Genomic DNA, 18,311 nt, shown 5'->3' on the forward strand with positions numbered 1-18,311 from the left:
ATATCAGTGAGATCATATGATAATTGTCTTTCTCTGATTGACTTAATTTGCTTAGCATAATACCTTATAGTTCTATCCACATGACTACAAATGGCAAGATTTCATTTTTTTGATGGTTAAGTAATATTCCATTGTATATGTATATACCACATCTTCTTTATCCATTCATCTGTCGATGGACATCTGGGCCCTTTCCATAGTTTGGCTATTGTGAACGTTGCTGCTATAAGTATTGGGGTGCCCCTTCGGATCACTACATCTGTCTCTTTGGGGTATGCTGAGGCTAGGACTTTTAATACTATGTTGAACAGCAGTGGTGAGGGGGACATCCCTGTCATGTTCCTGACCTTAGGGGAAAGTTCTTAGTTTTTCCCTGTTGAAAACAATATTTGCTGTGGGCTTTTGTGTATGGCTTTTTTGATACTGAGTTATGTTCCCTCTATGCCTACACTGTAGAGAGTTTTTTTTTTTTTTTTAAGATTTTATTTATTTATTCGACAGAGATAGAGACAGCCAGCAAGAGAGGGAACACAAGCAGGGGGAGTGGGAGAGGAAGAAGCAGGCTCCTAGCAGAGGAGCCTGACGTGGGGCTCGATCCCAGAATGCCGGGATCACGCCCTGAGCCGAAGGCAGACGCTTAATCACTGTGCCACCCAGGCGCCCCTACGCTGTAGAGAGTTTTAATCAAGAAAAGATGCTGTACTTTGTCAAATGCTTTTTCTGTGTCTATTGAGAGGATCATATGGTTCTTGTCCTTTCTCTTACTAATGTAGTGTATCACACTGACTGATTTGTGGATGTTGAGCCACTCTTGTAGCCAAGGAATAAATCCCACTTGGTCGTGGTGAATAATCCTTTTAATGTACTGTTGGATCCTACTGGCTAGTATCTTGGTGAGAATTTTTGTATCCACGTTCATCAGGTATATTGGTCTGTAATTCTCCATTTTGGTGGGATCTTTGTCTGGTTTTGGGATCAAGGTAACGCTGGCCTCATAGAAAGAGTTTGGAAGTTTTCCTTCCATTTCTATTTTTTGAAACAGCTTCAGAAGAATAGATGTTAATTCTTCCTTAAATGTTAGGTAGAATTCCCCTGGGAAGCCATCTGGCCCTAGACTCTTGTTTGTTGGGAGATTTTTGATTACTGCTTCAATTTCCTTGCTGGTTTTGGGTCTGTTCAGGTTTCCTGTTTCTTCCTGTTTCAGTTTTAGTAGTTTATACATCTCTAGAAATGCATTCATTTCTTCCAGGTTGCCTAATTTGTTGGCATATAGTTGCTCATAATATGTTCTTGTAATTGTTTGTATTTCTTCAATGTTGGTTGTGATCTCTCCTCTTTCATTCACGATTTTTTTTTTAATTTGGGTCCTTTCCGTTTTGTTTTTGTGAAGTCTGGCTAGGGGTTTATTGATCTTATTAATTCTTTCAAAGAACCAGCTTCTAGTCTTGTTGATCTGTTCTATTCTTTTGGTTTCTATTTCATTGATTTCTGCTCTAATCTTTATTAATTCTCTTCTCCTGCTAGGTTTAGGCTTTATTTGCTGTTCTTTCTCCAGCTCCTGTAGGTGTAAGGTTAGGTTGTGTATTTGAGACTTTCCTTGTTTCTTGAGAAAGGCTTGCAATACTTTTAATTAAGGTGTGTACATTGTTTTTCAGACATAATGCTATTTATTGCAAACTTAGTAGACTACCATATACTTTAAATATAACTTTTATATGCACTAGGAAATAAAAAAATTGACTCGCTTTCTTGCAATATTTGCTTTATTGTGGTAGTCTAGAATCAAACCTGCAGTACCTCTGAGTTATGCCTGTATTTGAGAGAAGACTATTGAAATTGTGACTTGAAGGCAACTTTTGCTTTCATTTTATGATTGGTTGATCTATTATTAGTGTGTTTGCTTGTCTAACATATACATTCCCACTAAATAATATACATAAGTGTATATATTTTAGTAATTATAATATCCACATTTAATGTTTTTTAGTTCTTTACCTAGCATGCTTTTGAAAACTGGAAAAATATTCCATCTAAGAACTTTCTTTTAAAGACTTTTTTTTTTATAGTAGTTTTAGGTTCACAGCAAAATTGAGCAGAAGGTACATAGGGTTTCCATACGTACCTTGTCCCCACACATGCACAGTGTCCTCCATTATCAACATCCACCACCGAAGTGGTGCATGTGTCACAACTGATGAACCTACACTGAGACCTCATAATCACCCCACATCCACAATTTATATTGGGGATCACTCTTGATGTTGTGCATTCTATAGGTTTGGACAAATATATAATGACATGTATTCATCATTATAGTATCATACAGAGTATTTTCACTGCTCCAAACATCCTCGGTGCTTCACCTGTTCATCTCCCCTGACTCCACCCCATAACTCTTGACAACCACTAATCTTTTTATTATCTCCGTAGTTGTGCCAGAATGTCATATAGTTGTAATCATGCAATGTAGGCTTTTCAGACTGGTTTCTTGCACTTAGAATATGCATTTAAGTGTCTTCCAAGGTTTTTCACGGCTTGATACTTCATTTCTTTTTAGTGACGAATAATATTTCAGGTGTTCCGTATTTTGTCTGTTCACCTGTTGAAGGCCATCTTGGTTGCAACTAAGAACTCTTCAACTTCCTTTTAGGGGTGAAAATGTCTTTATTATTTTATTGTTTCAGAGCATAATAAGGTGAAACAATCTGTTGATATGTTTTTACCTTAAATTTAATAAGTAACTCTTTCTTTAAATTTTTGTAAGTATTTAACATCTTTTGAGAAAGTGGAAATACATGGGGTTTTTTATACTTAATTTTTATGTGGAAAGAAAAAGGAGGACTAAGAAGTGTTGCATAGTTCTCTGTCTCCATGTTTTTGTTAATCATTTTTGAATTTTTAGATTGCAGTGTCAATCGCATTTTTACTACCTTTTCAGACTAATTTTCATAAGCTTCATAGACTGTCCCATATACATTGCCTGCAACGCAACAATTACAAAGTTCAAAGGAAGCTTTCAGTAGATGATGCTGAGCCCAGTTGCTCCTGACACTTATTACTTACTAGGCAGAGGGCTATCTATGCACAGAGTAAATGGAGCAGCAAGTGAGCACTGGGGCATGGTTTTAGAGTTTCAGTTTGTTTTTGAGGGAAATTATTTGCTAAATAAATTTAGTTCCTAGAGCTAGGTAAGCATTCAGTTGTGTTTTTTTGTTTTGTTTTGTTTTTTGTTTTTTTTGGTGTTTTTTTTTTTTTTTTTGTAAGGTCCTTTTAGGTTATCTTTGAAATTGTTTGGTTGGACATATTTCATTTTTAAGTTACTGGTATCTGAGGACCTCCTGGTATTTCTTTAATCTACCCAGTTTCTTTCTATAGCACTGAGCACACAGTGGGTGCCCAATAAATGTTGACTGTCTTGTGACTCATTGTTTATATTGCTTCCAGGTCTGTTTTTCAACTTTGCTCGTTTGTTTTGATGAATTTTTTTATCTCCTCCTTTGATATGTGCATTTCTACCGGAGGCTTTCCTTATCCTACCCCTTGTTGATGTTTGACTTTCTTAACTCTGCATAAAATAAACGTTCCCATAAGATACTTAGAAAAGCCCAGAGACAAACCGAAATTGCAGCAACAATTATAGAACAGATGAAAAATTAAATATTTAATTTTTTAATTTATACATTTTTCTAATCGAGGTCTCTGTGTGGTAGTTCCTTGAGTGTGTAGATATGAATAAGAATGCATTCACTTCACATAGACCAATGGAACAGAATAGAGAACCCAGAAATGGACCCTCGGCTCTTTGGGCAACTAATCTTTGATAAAGCAGGAAAAAACATCTGGTGGAAAAAAGACAGTCTCTTCAATAAATGGTGCTGGGAAAATTGGACAGCTACATGCAAAAGAATGAAACTTGACCACTCTCTCACACCATACACAAAGATAAACTCCAAACAGATGAACGACCTCAGTGTGAGATAGGAATCCATCAAAATCCTAGAGGAGAACATAGGCAGCAACCTACGACATCGGCCAAAGCAACCTTTTTCATGACACATCTCCAAAGGCAAGAGAAACAAAAGATAAAATGAACTTGTGGACTTCATCAAGATAAACAGCTTCTGCACAGCCAAGGAAACAGTCAAAAAAACTAAGAGGCAGCCCACGGAATGGGAGAAGATATTTGCAAATGACACTACAGATAAAAGACTGGTATCCAAGATCTACAAAGAACTTCTCAAACTCAATACGCGAGAAACAAATAAACAAATCATAAAATGGGCAGAAGATATGAACAGACACTTTTCCAATGAAGACATACAAATGGCTAACAGACACATGAAAAAATGTTCAAAATCATTAGCCATCAGGGAAATTCAAATCAAAACCACACTAAGATACACGCCCATGCCAGTTAGAATGGCAAAATTGGCAAGGCAAGAAACAACAATTGCTGGAGAGGATGTGGGAGAAAGGGGATCCCTCCTACATTGTTGGTGGGAATGCAAGTTGGTACAGCCACTCTGGAAAACAGTGTGGAGGTCCTTTAAAAAGTTAAAAATTGAGCTACCCTATGACCTAGCCATTGCACTACTGGGTACTTACCCCAAGGATACAGACGTAGTGAAGAGAAGGGCCATATGCACCCCAATGTTCATAGCAGCATTGTCCACAATAGCTAAATCGTGGAAGGAACCGAAATGCCCTTCAACAGATGACTGGATTAAGAAGTTGGTGGTCCATATATACAATGGAATATTACTCAGCTATCAGAAAGAACGAATTCTCAACATTTGTTGCAACATGGATGGCACTAGAGGAGATAATGCTAAGTGAAATAAATCAAGCAAAGAAAGACAATTATCATATGATTTCTCTCATCTATGGAACATAAGAACTAGGAAGACCGGTAGGGGAAGAAAGGGATAAAGAGGGGGGGTGATCGGAAGGGGGAATGAAGCATGAGAGACTATGGAGTCTGAGAAACAAACTGAGGGCTTCAGAGGGGAGGGGGGTGGGGAAATGGGTTGGACTGGTGATGGGTAGTGAGGAGGGCACGTATTGCATGGTGCACTGGGTGTTATACGCAACTAATGAATCATCGAACTTTACATCAGAAACCAGGGATGTACTGTATGGTGACTAACATAATATAATAAAAAAAACATAAAAAAATAAAGAGTGCATTCACTTATATCTGTACATTTTTCTGTATTATACTTCAGTGAAAATATCAAGGGAGATTTAGGCTTTCCTTTCCTTCATAAGGAATTTCCTTATTTGATAAAAGGAAGCAAAAATATTATGAAGGTTTAGATTTGGAAAAGTTATTACAAAACTTTTAGACTTCTAAGATTTTTTCATATTCAGTGATTCTGAGACCTTCCTAAATTTATACAAAATGGATTGACCTAAATAGCAACCTTCAGGCAGTGTTTCAGCATTTCAGAGTTCTTATGAAGGTATATCATTAACTCTAATTGAATACCTATTATATGTCGGGCATTATGCTAGACTAGTGGTTTGCAAACTTGGATGCACATTAGAATCACTTAGGGAGATTTTAAAAATCCCTGTAAACCAATTAAATCAATTTCTGGGAGAGGGACCTAGGCCTCAGCATTTTCTAAAACTTCTCAGGTGGATCTGTCATATAGCCAAGTTTGAGAACCACTGGGCTAGACAATATGCATTACCCATTGTCAGCAGCACTGTGAAGTGGGATATATTGTCCAGTTTTGTGATTGAAGAAATTGTTTCAGAGAGATTAATGACCAGCTCACTAGTAAGTGCAGACCCAAAGCACAAACCAAGATCTCGGACTTATTTTGAAATCTTGAACTCTATCAGTAGTACCTCTTGGTGATTCATGTGTAGGTTCTTTTTCCTTTTTAATTGCAAATGTATACTTTTTTCTATCCCCTTGTACTTTTCTACATGTACTACCTTAATGTTGTCACCGGGAGATTATACTTTATGTATCTAGTGAGCTATTTTTGTTTTCCCCCTGCCACACCACTGATACGCACCCCCCCAACCAAAGAAGGTGAAAACCAAATTATGCATTTATGATTTCAAGCATTGTGAGTGTGTGTGTGTGTATTTGAATAAGAGCAAGGCTTAGAAACAGGAGTAAATTATTGTCCTACCGACTTTGATAAAATGTGATATATTGTGTGGTTTTTAGCTATTTTAGATATGTAAACAAAATGCAGACTAGCAATCAGGCTTTTGGTATTGGGAATGTTATTGGATATCACTGAAGAAATTTCTCAGAAATCACCTGGTGAAAAGTAGAATGGGAGTGTGAATCACGTCATTTAGCATTTCATTAGCTGGTTACCATAGTGAATATTAAAAGTTTTCTCACTACAAATAACTTCTGGAAGTTTTGTTTCTGCTATTGGAATGGATATCTGATTAAAATAGGAGAAGGGAGCCCCTTCTATCTCTATGACAACTAAGCCACAAAAGCTTCATTTACTCATGCTGATTTATCCTGGTAGACCTTGTGTTACAAAGAGATTCTGTTATGTCCCTGTATCTCACTTTACACAATTGCCAAGTTCCTAAAAGTAGTAAAAAAGGAAGACTTGAGAGGGATATAATAAAAAACAAATAAACCAAATGAAAACTAGAGTTGAATAGTCCATTCTTTAAGAAATAATTGAGCATACTCTGAAAAAGGTGATGTATTAATCAAAAATACAAAAAATTATATTCATGATTTCTGCTTCAAAAAACTTTTCTGTCAGATAAGGTGGGGGTACATTGAGAACTAGGCTGTAAGACGCAAGGCAGCCTGGGGTACTTTATTTCTCTACTGTAATTAGTTATTTGACTTTCTCTTTATTCTTTCTACCATAATGTTAGTGCTAGAAGGGAGAACTTCTTTGGATTTACCCCACTTCATCTATGTGGTGTGTTAGGTGTGAGAGCTCATCATAGCTACTTATTGAACAAAAGGATCTATACAAATGTCCTACTGTAAATATAAACAAGATACTGAAAGATTTTAAAGGAGAAGGACTTCCATGTATAAAACAAGAAAGGTTCTTGAAAGACGAGGCATACAAAGAGAGGATCTTCACTGGTTGATTGTGAAGAGAAGGTCCTCTTTGTGCACGGCATGAGCAGTGGGTGCTTTTGAGCAGAGCGGGCATGTCAGGTCACCTGATGCTGGAACTGAGATGGAGGGTTTATGTAGAATCCTACTTTTCTAGATTGTTGGTTAGGGAGGTGAGGCTGCAATCAAGATGTCAGCTGGGGCTCACGTCTCAGCTGAGGTGGGATCAGCTTTCAAGCTCACAGTCGTGGCTGTTGGCAGGCCTCAAGTCCTCGTTAGCTGTTGGCCAGAGACAAAGGGAAGCTGACAACATGCTAGTGGGCTTCCCTTGGAGCGAGTGAGTGTTTCTCAAACTGACACCAGTCTTTTAGTAACCTAACCTCAGAAGTGACATTCTTTGTTACATTCTATTCACTGCACATGAGTCACTAAATCTAACCCACATTCAATGAGAGGGGATTTCACAAGGAGTCAGGGTTACTGGGGGCCATCTTAGAGGCTCTCTGTCACAGTCATATATTTCATTTAACATAGTATGTAAAAAAATTATTTAATATGTTATCGATATAAAAATATTACTAATAGATATTTAATATTTTGGTACTTAGCCTACAAAATGCAGTGTCTGTTTTAAACTTATGGCACATCTCCATTCAAATGGTATATTTTCTTTTATTTTTTTCTAAGATTTTATTTATTTGAAAGAGAGAGCACAAGCAAGGGGGAGGGGTAGAAGGAGAAGCATGCTACCCACTGAGCAAGGAGCCTGAGGAGGGACTCAATCCCAGACCCTGGGATCATGACCTTGAGGCAGATGCCCAACCTACTGAGCCACCCAGGCGCCCCAGATAGTATATTTTCATTCAAAGAATTTAATCTGTATTTAGTTGTCATAAAATTTACAGTTAAAAAATAGATCCACACACCTGAGTTGTTCCAAATATACTTAAATATTTTCCAACAACTGAATCAATTATCGGTTTTAAAAGATAAATTAAATTGAACTAAAAGTATAATCCCTCAGTCTCACCAGTCATGTTTCAAGTGCTCAGTAGCCACATGGCTACCATATTGGGTAGCAGAGTTCTGGAAGTTTGGCTGCAGAAGGAAGGAGGGAAATAAAATGAAACTTGGAAGGAATAGGAAAGTGGAAATTAAGATAATAGAAATCAGTGCACTTTGTGTGTATGTGTTCTGGGGAGAAGGAAAGAAATGTAGGGTGATGGAAACCCAGGATATAGTTAATGTGTTCGGATTATTGATCAGATTTGAGTGGAGGTGCAGTGAATACAAAAACCCTGAAGTGATGAATGGCTCGGGGTAGGTACCTTGTATTCTGAGTGTTGAAATGTGAAAGCATTGAGTGTGGGAGACCGAAACCAGAGATTTTCAAACTGTTTTTTGAGTTTGTCACTCTGTTCATCATTTTTTCCTAGTGTGTATGCCAAGACAGAGAAAGGCACTTGGAAATGGAACCATTTCCTGTGAGCTCAGAGGAGAGAGACCCTTTCCTGACCAGTTCCAGAGTGTTCTCAGGATAGGAAGAGCTCCCCTGGCATGGGATTTCTGTCTATGTCACTCTTTCAATCAAATGTTATTTGTAAATTATCACAGAAAGTTTCCTTTCCTTCTCCATTTTGGTGGCCAATAATAGAACTGTAGTATGCAGGCTAGATGGGATGCAAAAGTACTGTGCCTTGCCCTCAGGTGTGAGAGATGTAACTTATGTGAGTCACCATTTTCGGTCTGTAAACATTCTTATGCACAAATCTCTATGTTAGATGTGGAAAGAGACCTGAGATCATCTAGTTGGATACCTGTATTTTGTAAATGAAGGAATGGAGGACCAGAGAAATGACACAAGTAGCCATTTAGGACCCTCCCGTGCCTTTTGATTCCCAGTACGTTGTGTCCACAACTCCACCTGGGGAAGTAGCAGTCTCTGTTGGTGGGAGTGGCCATTTGCATATCTAGCACCTGCATTCCTATTTAAAGAGCAGGGATTCTTTAGATGGCCAGTGTTAAGGTTATAGAGAGGGTTTGGTACCATGTTCTGTGTGCTTTGGAGCATGCTTCTTAACCTCTGTAAACCCCAGTTAAATGGCGATGAAACTGCCTCATGAGATTAAATGTAGCAGAAAGGCTCCTGCACAGTGCTTAGTGGTAGATATTCAGTAATGGCTCACTTTTTTTATTCTCTACCACTTGGGTTTTGATCATTCATTTTTTGTTGTTATTTTGTATGAATGTTTCAGCTCTCCAAGGGATCGTATAGTCTAATAGTTAAGAGCACTGGCTTTAGAATCCAGCAATTTGGGTGTAGATCTCCATTCCAGCACTGATAGCTAAGTTCTTTAAACACACTGCACATCAGTTTTCTCATCTGGAACATGACAGTGGGCACACTTACCGTACACAGGGCTGGGAGGATGAGCTAGTAGGTGTGAATCAGCACTCAAGTGTTACGTCGTTGATGATGTGGTAATAAAATAGGGGGAAGCTGTTTTATTTTTCTGTCGTGCCTGTGGGAGGCATTTTGGGGACATGAAGGCACTAGCATTTAGTAAGTGCTGACTTTGATGTGAAGAATACCTTTGCCTCTTTATTTGGTACATTAAACCAAATGGATCTGAGGGTGGAGTTCCATTAAGTTATTCTTCCCTCATATTAATCATGGCCCTCACTGGTCATGGGAAGCTGTAGCTAGAACATCTGTGTTCTGACCCACAGCAAGTTACCGAACATCTGGGCAAAATGGAGGGGGTTTCTTTCCAATCTAGAATTCAGTCTGTTCCAATTTAATCCTTAATCCTGTCCCTGCCCCCCATCCCCTCCAATAGCCAGAAGATTTAAAATCTTCCTGAGGATTGAATACTTTTACCTATGTTGGTCTCTTTGAACTTCTTATATCTCTGACTGTTTACAAAATAGTTGATTCTCAGCAACCCACCAAGCTCTCATTCTCCTATGAACTAATGGAACTGATAATAACCCTCCCTCTTCTCTTTTCTTCCCTCAGTTAAATCAACAAATACTTATAAGAAGACCACCCTGTCTCGCTGCACTTAACGTTCTAGGTGCTAGCAGAGAATGAGAAAGGCCAGGTCCTAGCTGTCATGGAATTTTCATTCTAGAGGCTGACATCAAATAATAAGTGAATACATGAATGAACAGGATGATATCAGATAATGATAAATATGATGAGTACAAAACAGTTACCTGAAGAATAGGGAGAGATGGGTGGAGATTGGCATTGGCACCTCTTTTGTGTGGTCAGAGAATACCTCTATCGGGGGAAACATTTGATCTGCAGTCTGAATGAGGTCAGGGAGCAGGCAATTTGAAGTTCTATGGTTAAAAGCACTTTGGATACGAGGAGCAGTTGTGTAAGTCCTCAGAGATGAAGGGTTTGGTCTGTTTGAGGAAGGGAAAGGATGCCAGTGTGAATTACACAGGGAGAGAGCTCAGAGGTTTGCAGAGGAGGCTACGTCAGTGCTTTCGGAGACTCCCATGCATCAGAATCACTTGGGAGTTGTCAAATGCAAACTGTAGGGCTCTACCCCCAGTATTTCTGCTTATGTAGGTCTGGGGTAGGGCCTGAAAAGGTGCTTTCCTAACGGGGTCCCTGGTGCTGCTGCTCTGAAATCTCACCTTTTAACAGCCACCAGGATGGCTCATCGAAGGCCTTGTAAGCCAAGAATAAGAATTTGGGTTTTATTCTCAGTGCATTGGGAAGCCAGGGAAGGGTCATAGATGCGAGGTGATCAGATTTACATATTTAAAAGATCACTCCCGACTACTGCAGAGAATAGATTTTCAGGCACCAGAGGAAAGACAGGAGAGACCAGTCGGGAGGCCATTGCTACAGTCCCAACAAGAGATGATGCCTTAATTGTCAGCGTGGTCACAGAGAAGCTGGTGACAAGTACACAAATTCAGGATGTGTTTTAGAGTTAAGAGCCCACAGGACGTGATAGTGGCTTGAAAATAGAAGATAGTGACAGAGAGGAATCAAAATACAGCTAGGACTTTTGCTTGAGTTAATGGGATGTTTAGTGTGGTGCCATTTACAGGCATGGGGACTAGTGGGGGAGGTTTGGATGAGAATGGGGATGATGGGTAGAGAGGAGAATCAAGAGCATGGGTTATGATATATTTATTGGACATCCAAATGGAGATGACCATGAGATTATTGTGCATATAAATCAGAGTTCAATAAACAGGTCAGGGTTGGGGAAGTGAATTTGAGAGTCACCAACTTACAGATGATAGTTAAAGCTTTGGGGTTTGATGAAATCACCTGGAGGTGAGAGTTGTAGAAAGAGAAAAGGGCAGGAAAGGAGCCTGGGCAGGGAGATCAGGGCATTGTGATTGAGGAGTGACAGTGAAGGAGGAAGAGCATAGAGGTTGTGTTGTCACACGAAGAGGCTGAGGGAAAAGAATTCCAAACACAGTTGCTACACAGCTGGGAAATGTGTCCTTATTGGAATTTAGGAACTTACTCAAATGTAACTGAGATGACTCAGGTAATTGTTAGATTTGGACACACATAGGTGATTGGCGACCTTGACAAGAGAAATGTCTCTTAAGACTCGTATAATTTTTGGGGTTTCCCTTTGCTGCCTTTCATTATTGCCTATCTTTTAAAGCTACTTTGCTGTATTCACTCTATTTTATATCAACTCATCAAGGAAAGGGACCTTTTGCTGTTCTTAACAGCATTCCCTCAAGCATGTAGCACAATGTTATGCCCACCATTGGAACAGATTTTTATTGGACACAATCCTCTCTTATTTCATTAAACCCAGAGAGAGACACTAAGAAATTGCTTTGAGGAATTGGTCTGCAATTTATAGCTGAAACCAAACTGACTCTTGGTTTAGGCTCAGGTCATGATCTCAGGGTCCTGAGACTGATGCAGGGCTCCACGCTGGGGCTGGAGCCTGCTTAAGATTTTCTCTTTCTCCTTCCCCCTCTGAACCTCCCCTACTCATTCTCTCCGTGCGCGTGTGTGTGTGTGTGTGTGTGTGTGTGTGAAATAAATCTTTTTAAAAAAATGGGCACGTGATTTTGACGTGCTTTGTAAATCGGATAAAAAAAATCTATCAGTAGTAATAGCAGGATACTGATTGAATTCTGTGTTAAAATTATGTTTTGATATTTTTAAAATGTTATTGCATAGTGTGAAATTGTACCTTAATTTTCATTATGAAAATTGAATATAATATTGAGATAATTTTAATGAATAAAGCTATATTTTTGGGGGGTGACGTATAGGTTTATTACCTTGATTGTGGTGATGGCAACATGAGTGTATGCATATGTACAAACTTACTAAATTGAATATATTAATGTGCAATTTTTTGTATACCAATTATACCTGTAGCTGAGGGGGAAAAATTATGTGCTTCAAATAGAAACATGTATTCATATGTAAATCAATTGTAAATGAGAGTACAGATATAAATACTACTATTCGATTTACCATATTCATTTGTGATGTTATGTCTTGTTATTTTTAAGCCTGGATTGATGAATTTTTGTTCAGACCTAGAGGAGTTTTCTGTATCTTCTCAGTATAACTCCCCTCCACCACCCTTGTGTGAAATTTGCTATTGTTTTCCGTTAAGGGTAGCAGCCTCTATAGAGTGAAAACTGAGAGTCAAACTAGGCCACTGGTGAAGAAGAGCTTATGTGAAAATCCCCTGGGTAGGAAAACTGGCTCAAACATTCCTATTTAAAAGGGATGGGATGGGGTGGGGGTGGGGGTGTGCCTGGGTGGCTCAGGTGGGTAAGCGTCTGCCTGGGCTCAGCTCATGATTTCAGGCTCAGGGTCCTGAGATCGAGCCTGGTGTCAAGCTACTCCTTCAGCAGGGAGTCTACTACTTCTCCATGCGTGCTGTCACCCCACCCTCAGCCCCCACCCCTCCTTGTGCTCTCTCTCTCTCAAATAAATAAAGTCTTAAAAAAAAAATAAAAGGGATTGGGGGGAGTTCAGTGACATTTACTGTGATTTTTAAAATATTAATGAAAACTAGTATTCTTAAGCAGTAAATTATAATTGTTTTGCATATTGATGTGTCTTTTTTTTTTTTAACCAGAATTTCCTATACCTGGATTAGGTTATAAATTTTGATTATTTTCACTATACCTTTGGCTTTGGGGGACATTTCATTTTGTTATTGCTTCAAAGCATCTCAATCAAAAAATTACGAACATTGGAAGAGATGTGAGTAGGTAAAAGGTATTTTAAAAATTTTGCTGGTGAGTAAAAGGCTGTTAACTAAGTCTAAAAGCTTCTCAGGATTCAGAACAAAGGCAGGCCTCTACCCAGTATTCTTCTCACTAGACTACACTGTGTAGTAAGCCAACTTTAATTTGCAGACACATCCCCAAATTTAATGTAAATGGATTATAATAGAGAATCAACATATAAATGATCCTACAGGTTCTGCCTGCCTAAAATCTACTTTTCTTTCAAGAACTGAGTCACCTATCTCTTCTCTTTGAAATATACCTTCCCACCCCCACAAAGCTAGTTTCAGCATGCTCTCATTGCTCTGAATTTTTAAGGTTACTCATCTATTTTATGACACTTAATTTTTCCTTCGTATTCATTATTTAATTCCTAAGACATTGCATCTATCCCAGTTGGATTTCTTCATTCACTTCAGAAAGATCTTGGTCTGATGACCAATATGCTTTCCAATTACCACGACGAAAGGTAACAAATGCTTTATTATTGGAATAATAGGGAACGCTAAGATGTTCTTAATAGAAGTTCTGTGTAAATAATACTTCAACTAGGGCTTTGTTCTGCTCTCCCTTTTTCTTTTTAAGTAGGCTTATCTTTAGTAATTTGAGTTTTCATCACAGACTCAAAAGTACTTTAAGAAATAAGAGTCACACATATAAAACATTATAACTGTTCATCAGAGTTCTTTGTGGTGTGCAGTAGGGAGGAAAGACATCCCAAGGAATTGTGACTCAGTCTGGACGTTGAAGGATAAATAATATGTGTAAAGGTATAGAGGATGGGGAGGGCTTGCAAATGGAGACCGGAATGGGCCACATTTGGAGATGAGAAAGTGCCTGGAACAATGAAAGCCGGGGTTGGGAGGAGGGTGGCGGCAGCAGGAGGTGCCTGTCAGACCTCAGTACTGCCACTCTTGAAAGCCAAGTCTGCTGCGGACATAGCTGTTCCTGCTGCTTTACCTCCCTGCCTTGGATTCCCTCAGCCTTCCTGATGAAACTCTTAAAGCCCTAAGTTTCCCAGTTATGTCTTGCTAATAAATCATGTGTGTATTTCTCAGTACTCGTCTTCGTAAAAATAAAATATAATTGGTGCCTAAAAATCCAACAGGTAATTCTGATGTAAAAATTCATTCTCTTCCTTGGTGGGGAGAACTTTTTCTTCTAGTTAGATGCTTAGGTACCTCATCTTTTGTGGGAAATACTCGTTGATGTAGACATTCATTCATTCAGTAAATAGGAGTGTCTGCTATGTGGCAGGCATTATTCCAGAAATTCTGTGCATTTGCAAATATGTGTGACACAGGACAGTCCCTACTGTCATGTAATTAATTACTCTTTAATGGTAGGAGACATGATAAGCAAGTATGTTAGATGCTGGTAAGCCCTAAGGCGGAAAGTAAAACAAATAGGGATACTATCTTAAAGTTAGGAGGATCTTGGGTCAGGAATGTTCTAGGAGTAAAAAAAAAAGGGGGGGGGATTATTCTAGGTGTGTTCAAGGAAAGGGCAAGAGTCACAGTAGTGGAGCGTCATGAGCGCAGGGAGAGAGGAAACGGGAGAGGCCAGAGGCAAGAGAGGACAAATTATAGCACTCTAGATCTTATTCTGGGTGAAGTCAGAAGTCATTGGAGGGTATGGGAGGAAGTGTGGTGATCTGACTTACAATTTCAGAGGATGACTCTGGCAGCTATGTTGAGAACAGAATGTAAAGTGGCAATCCTGGGAGTTGGGAGACTGCTTCGCAGCTTGAACAGAGGTGTTCGGTGAACAGGGTTGTTGGTGGAATCCAGGTCTATCATGTAGAGCTGGCAGAAGTTGTCAATGGATTGGACTGCAGCTATATGTGTGAGGGGACTTTTTCGGCTTGAGCAACTGAAAGAATTGTGATTTACGGAGATGGGAAGACTTGGAGAGAAAAGGATTTGGTTTGGAGGAGCTGGGGAGAGGAATCCAAAGTTAAGTTGGAGATTCCAATTAGTCATCTGACTCCAGATGTCAAGTAGGTGTTGGGTTTACAAATCTGGATTTGAAGGTAGAGATCCAAGGTGAATATTTGGCATTTAAAATTTTCTTCATACAGATTTTGCAAAATTCTTGTTATATATATGATAACAATTTTTAAGATTCATTTTTGTTGCTATTGTAAAATAAGTTCTTTTTCATTATACTTTCTGACCAGTTTTGTCTTTGTCTGTATAGGCTATTGACTTTAGCGTGTTTATATACCAAGCTACTTTACTGAATTCTCTTATTTATCAAAGTTTTAAAAAATTGATTCACTGATTTCTCATCTCCTTTGACTTTTCTGTGGATTTTTACCAAACTGTTCAATTCTACGAAGTACCAGTTTCTTTCATGGCTCCATTTGATGTCCTGTGCCTGAAATATCAATCATGTCTTGTTTTTTCCTGTGAGTTTCTATTCATTCCTCTGAACTCAACTCATGTTTCCCATCTGTAAAACATTTCTGGGTTCCTAAGAAAGTTTCTCTGGCCATGAGCTTTAGCTGTATCTTCTGTGTACCTGCAATCATCAGACTTTATCATGATTCTGTATACATCTATCAGTCCGTTGGAGGTTTGAACTCTTTTGGGGTAGGAACTGGGTCTTACCATTTTTACATCCCCAGTGTTTAGCTGAATCTGCTACATAATTGTCTGTTACAGGGTAATTGCATGTTGAATGCATGAGTAGTTAATTTCTATGTATTAAAAACATTTTGAAATTGGATAAAGTTTTTCTCTATATAGATATTATAAATATATTTATTGTAATGCTTATAAAAATTTATTTTACTAGTGTAAAGAAATATTTTCTCAAATGTATTTTATCTCTGCAATTATACTCTTAAAAATTGAAGGCCTATTATTTTAGAAAATTAACGTACAGTGTAGGAACCTTGTTTCTGCTTTTCGTGCTGTCAAGTGCATAAAGGTGCTTAGATTTATGAGACCTTAAATTTCGAAAATACTAAATGGGTGGATGTTACATATTTACTTATAAAGAAGCTCTTTTATCTTGTTTGGTTTTTACTTTGTGTAGGAAATGGGGAGAGGGAGGAATTAAAATTTATATTTTTCTGGAAAGCAGTAGTAGTTCTTTGAAAAGCAATTAGCTTTTCATAAGGGCAACATTTTCAAAATCTTTAATTTGCATTACTTAAAAATAGGTATATGTCATTACTAGTAGTTACTTTATTTTTATGATGTATTTTTTCAACCCATCAAGTCATTGAATTGACCCATGTGAATTTTTTCAGGATGTCTACTACCTATTTCTGTTATAAATAGGTTAAGAGGTTGCCCCAATGACACCGAAACATTTGTTAGAGTAATTATTTATAGAATTTTTCACTGAAGCAGAAATATATTTTATCAAATAACCAATCACAGTTCATTGTTCATTGCTAAGTGCAATGGGAAATATAGCATGCTTCTTTTTTGGAGAGAGTTACAAATGTAGGCAGAGAGATGAAACTCGTACCCAGAAAAAATGTTAACTTTATGGAATCTTTTATATGCTATATAGGGAGAGACTGTATGTTGAGAGGTTGGGGAGGGTAGTTTCAGCTAGACCTCGAAGAGTAGGTAGGGTGGTTATCTGGATAGAGAGGTAGGACACACTAGATTGGAAACAAATAGAATGAAAGGCACACAGGTAAGAGCTGTTACGAAGTGTGGGAATGAGATGCTGATCTCCATCCTGACACAGTAAGGATTTTTATAATTTATTTCATCAAAGAAAATATTACACTTTTGCTTTACTATAATAAAAACCCATTAATTGAATTTAATGGAGGTGAATATCAAATCTGTTTATCATGTTTTATTTTTTTACCAAATAATGCCATCATATTGTTGAGAACAAAAGAAAGTGTCAATTAAAGAAGGCAAAAAAAAAAAAAATCCTTAATTCCAACATGTCTAATAAACAGTAAACATTTTGGTGCATTTTTTTCCCTAGATGTGAAAAACATGGACACACACATTGTGTTGTTATTAAGTTAGATCATATTAGAAAGTTACTATAAAAATAGATATATTTTATTTTCTGTGTTTTGTTTTTATTTAAGGAGAAAACCAAAAGCCAAGGCACCACTTCCTCCAGCTGAGACCAGAAATCTTGATGCCTCTTCAGTTGATGATACTGTAGACTCCTCTGCTTGCATCATGGAACAGAAAGAAAACACGATAGATAAAGACATTGAACTCTCAGTGGTGCTACCTGGGGATATTATCAAATCAACTACTGTTCATGGCAGGTACGATGCAGCAAATGAAAGAGCAGGAGTTCCTTTTCTTCTTCTGTCATTGCTACCCTCTGTTGTATATGTACTTTTGATTTTTTCTTTGACAAAATACTTCATTCATCACTCAGTTATCTATTAAATATGCTAAAGGTGATAAATTTTTTCAAATAATATTTTAGTGTCAATGCTGTGAATTCCACAGCCCCAGTCAAGTGACTCTTGAAATTTGAAATGATTTTTTTTCTTTTACTACTTATTTAATAAGCTTTCTTGAAAAAAAAAAAAAAGCCTTAGAGGAACAGTCATTGGTTATATTAATTTTGTTTAGTCCAGCTGACAAAGGAAACCAATGACCTGTAAGAAAATTTCTTCCCTTCCTCTTCAAATTATTCCTTCCTTTTTTTAAGCTGCTTCTCTGAATTTGATTTTGCAGAAGTTACTAACTACTCTTATAACGTCATACTCTCTTATGTATCAAAACAGGTAAATCTGTCTGTAAAACTAGTAGGATTTTTTAGTTCTTTGAATGATTTCATTAATGTACTAAAAATGTGGGTAAGTGTAATAGAAGTGTAAAATTAAACTTTAACCTAGCAAGAAGTGAAAATGTGATTTAGGAGACTGACATTTTTAATACTTGCATAAAAATTGGAAAAATGGAATAAAGCCAAATGTAATTTTCCATTTCATTTTCAAGTGGAAAGTTACATGAGTTGTATACTTGGTCTTGTTCCACCTTTC

The 18,311-nt window shown here is 37.9% G+C and overlaps 1 protein-coding gene across 5 annotated transcripts in view; it reads left to right on the forward strand.

Annotated features, from left to right (window-relative positions):
• The window catches only part of COBLL1 (cordon-bleu WH2 repeat protein like 1), a 159,668-nt gene that overhangs the window by 80,952 nt on the left and 60,405 nt on the right, over positions 1-18,311 (forward strand). For all 5 annotated transcript variants that reach the window (XM_040644464.1, XM_040644470.1, XM_040644478.1 and 2 more), the window contains exon 3: positions 17,394-17,582. In XM_040644464.1, coding sequence (XP_040500398.1) covers positions 17,394-17,582 — 189 coding nt within the window. The remainder of the gene's footprint in view (positions 1-17,393; positions 17,583-18,311) is intronic.

This window comes from Ursus maritimus, unplaced genomic scaffold, assembly GCF_017311325.1.
Source record: "Ursus maritimus isolate PB19 unplaced genomic scaffold, ASM1731132v1 scaffold_1, whole genome shotgun sequence".
Taxonomy (NCBI): Eukaryota; Metazoa; Chordata; class Mammalia; order Carnivora; family Ursidae; genus Ursus; species Ursus maritimus.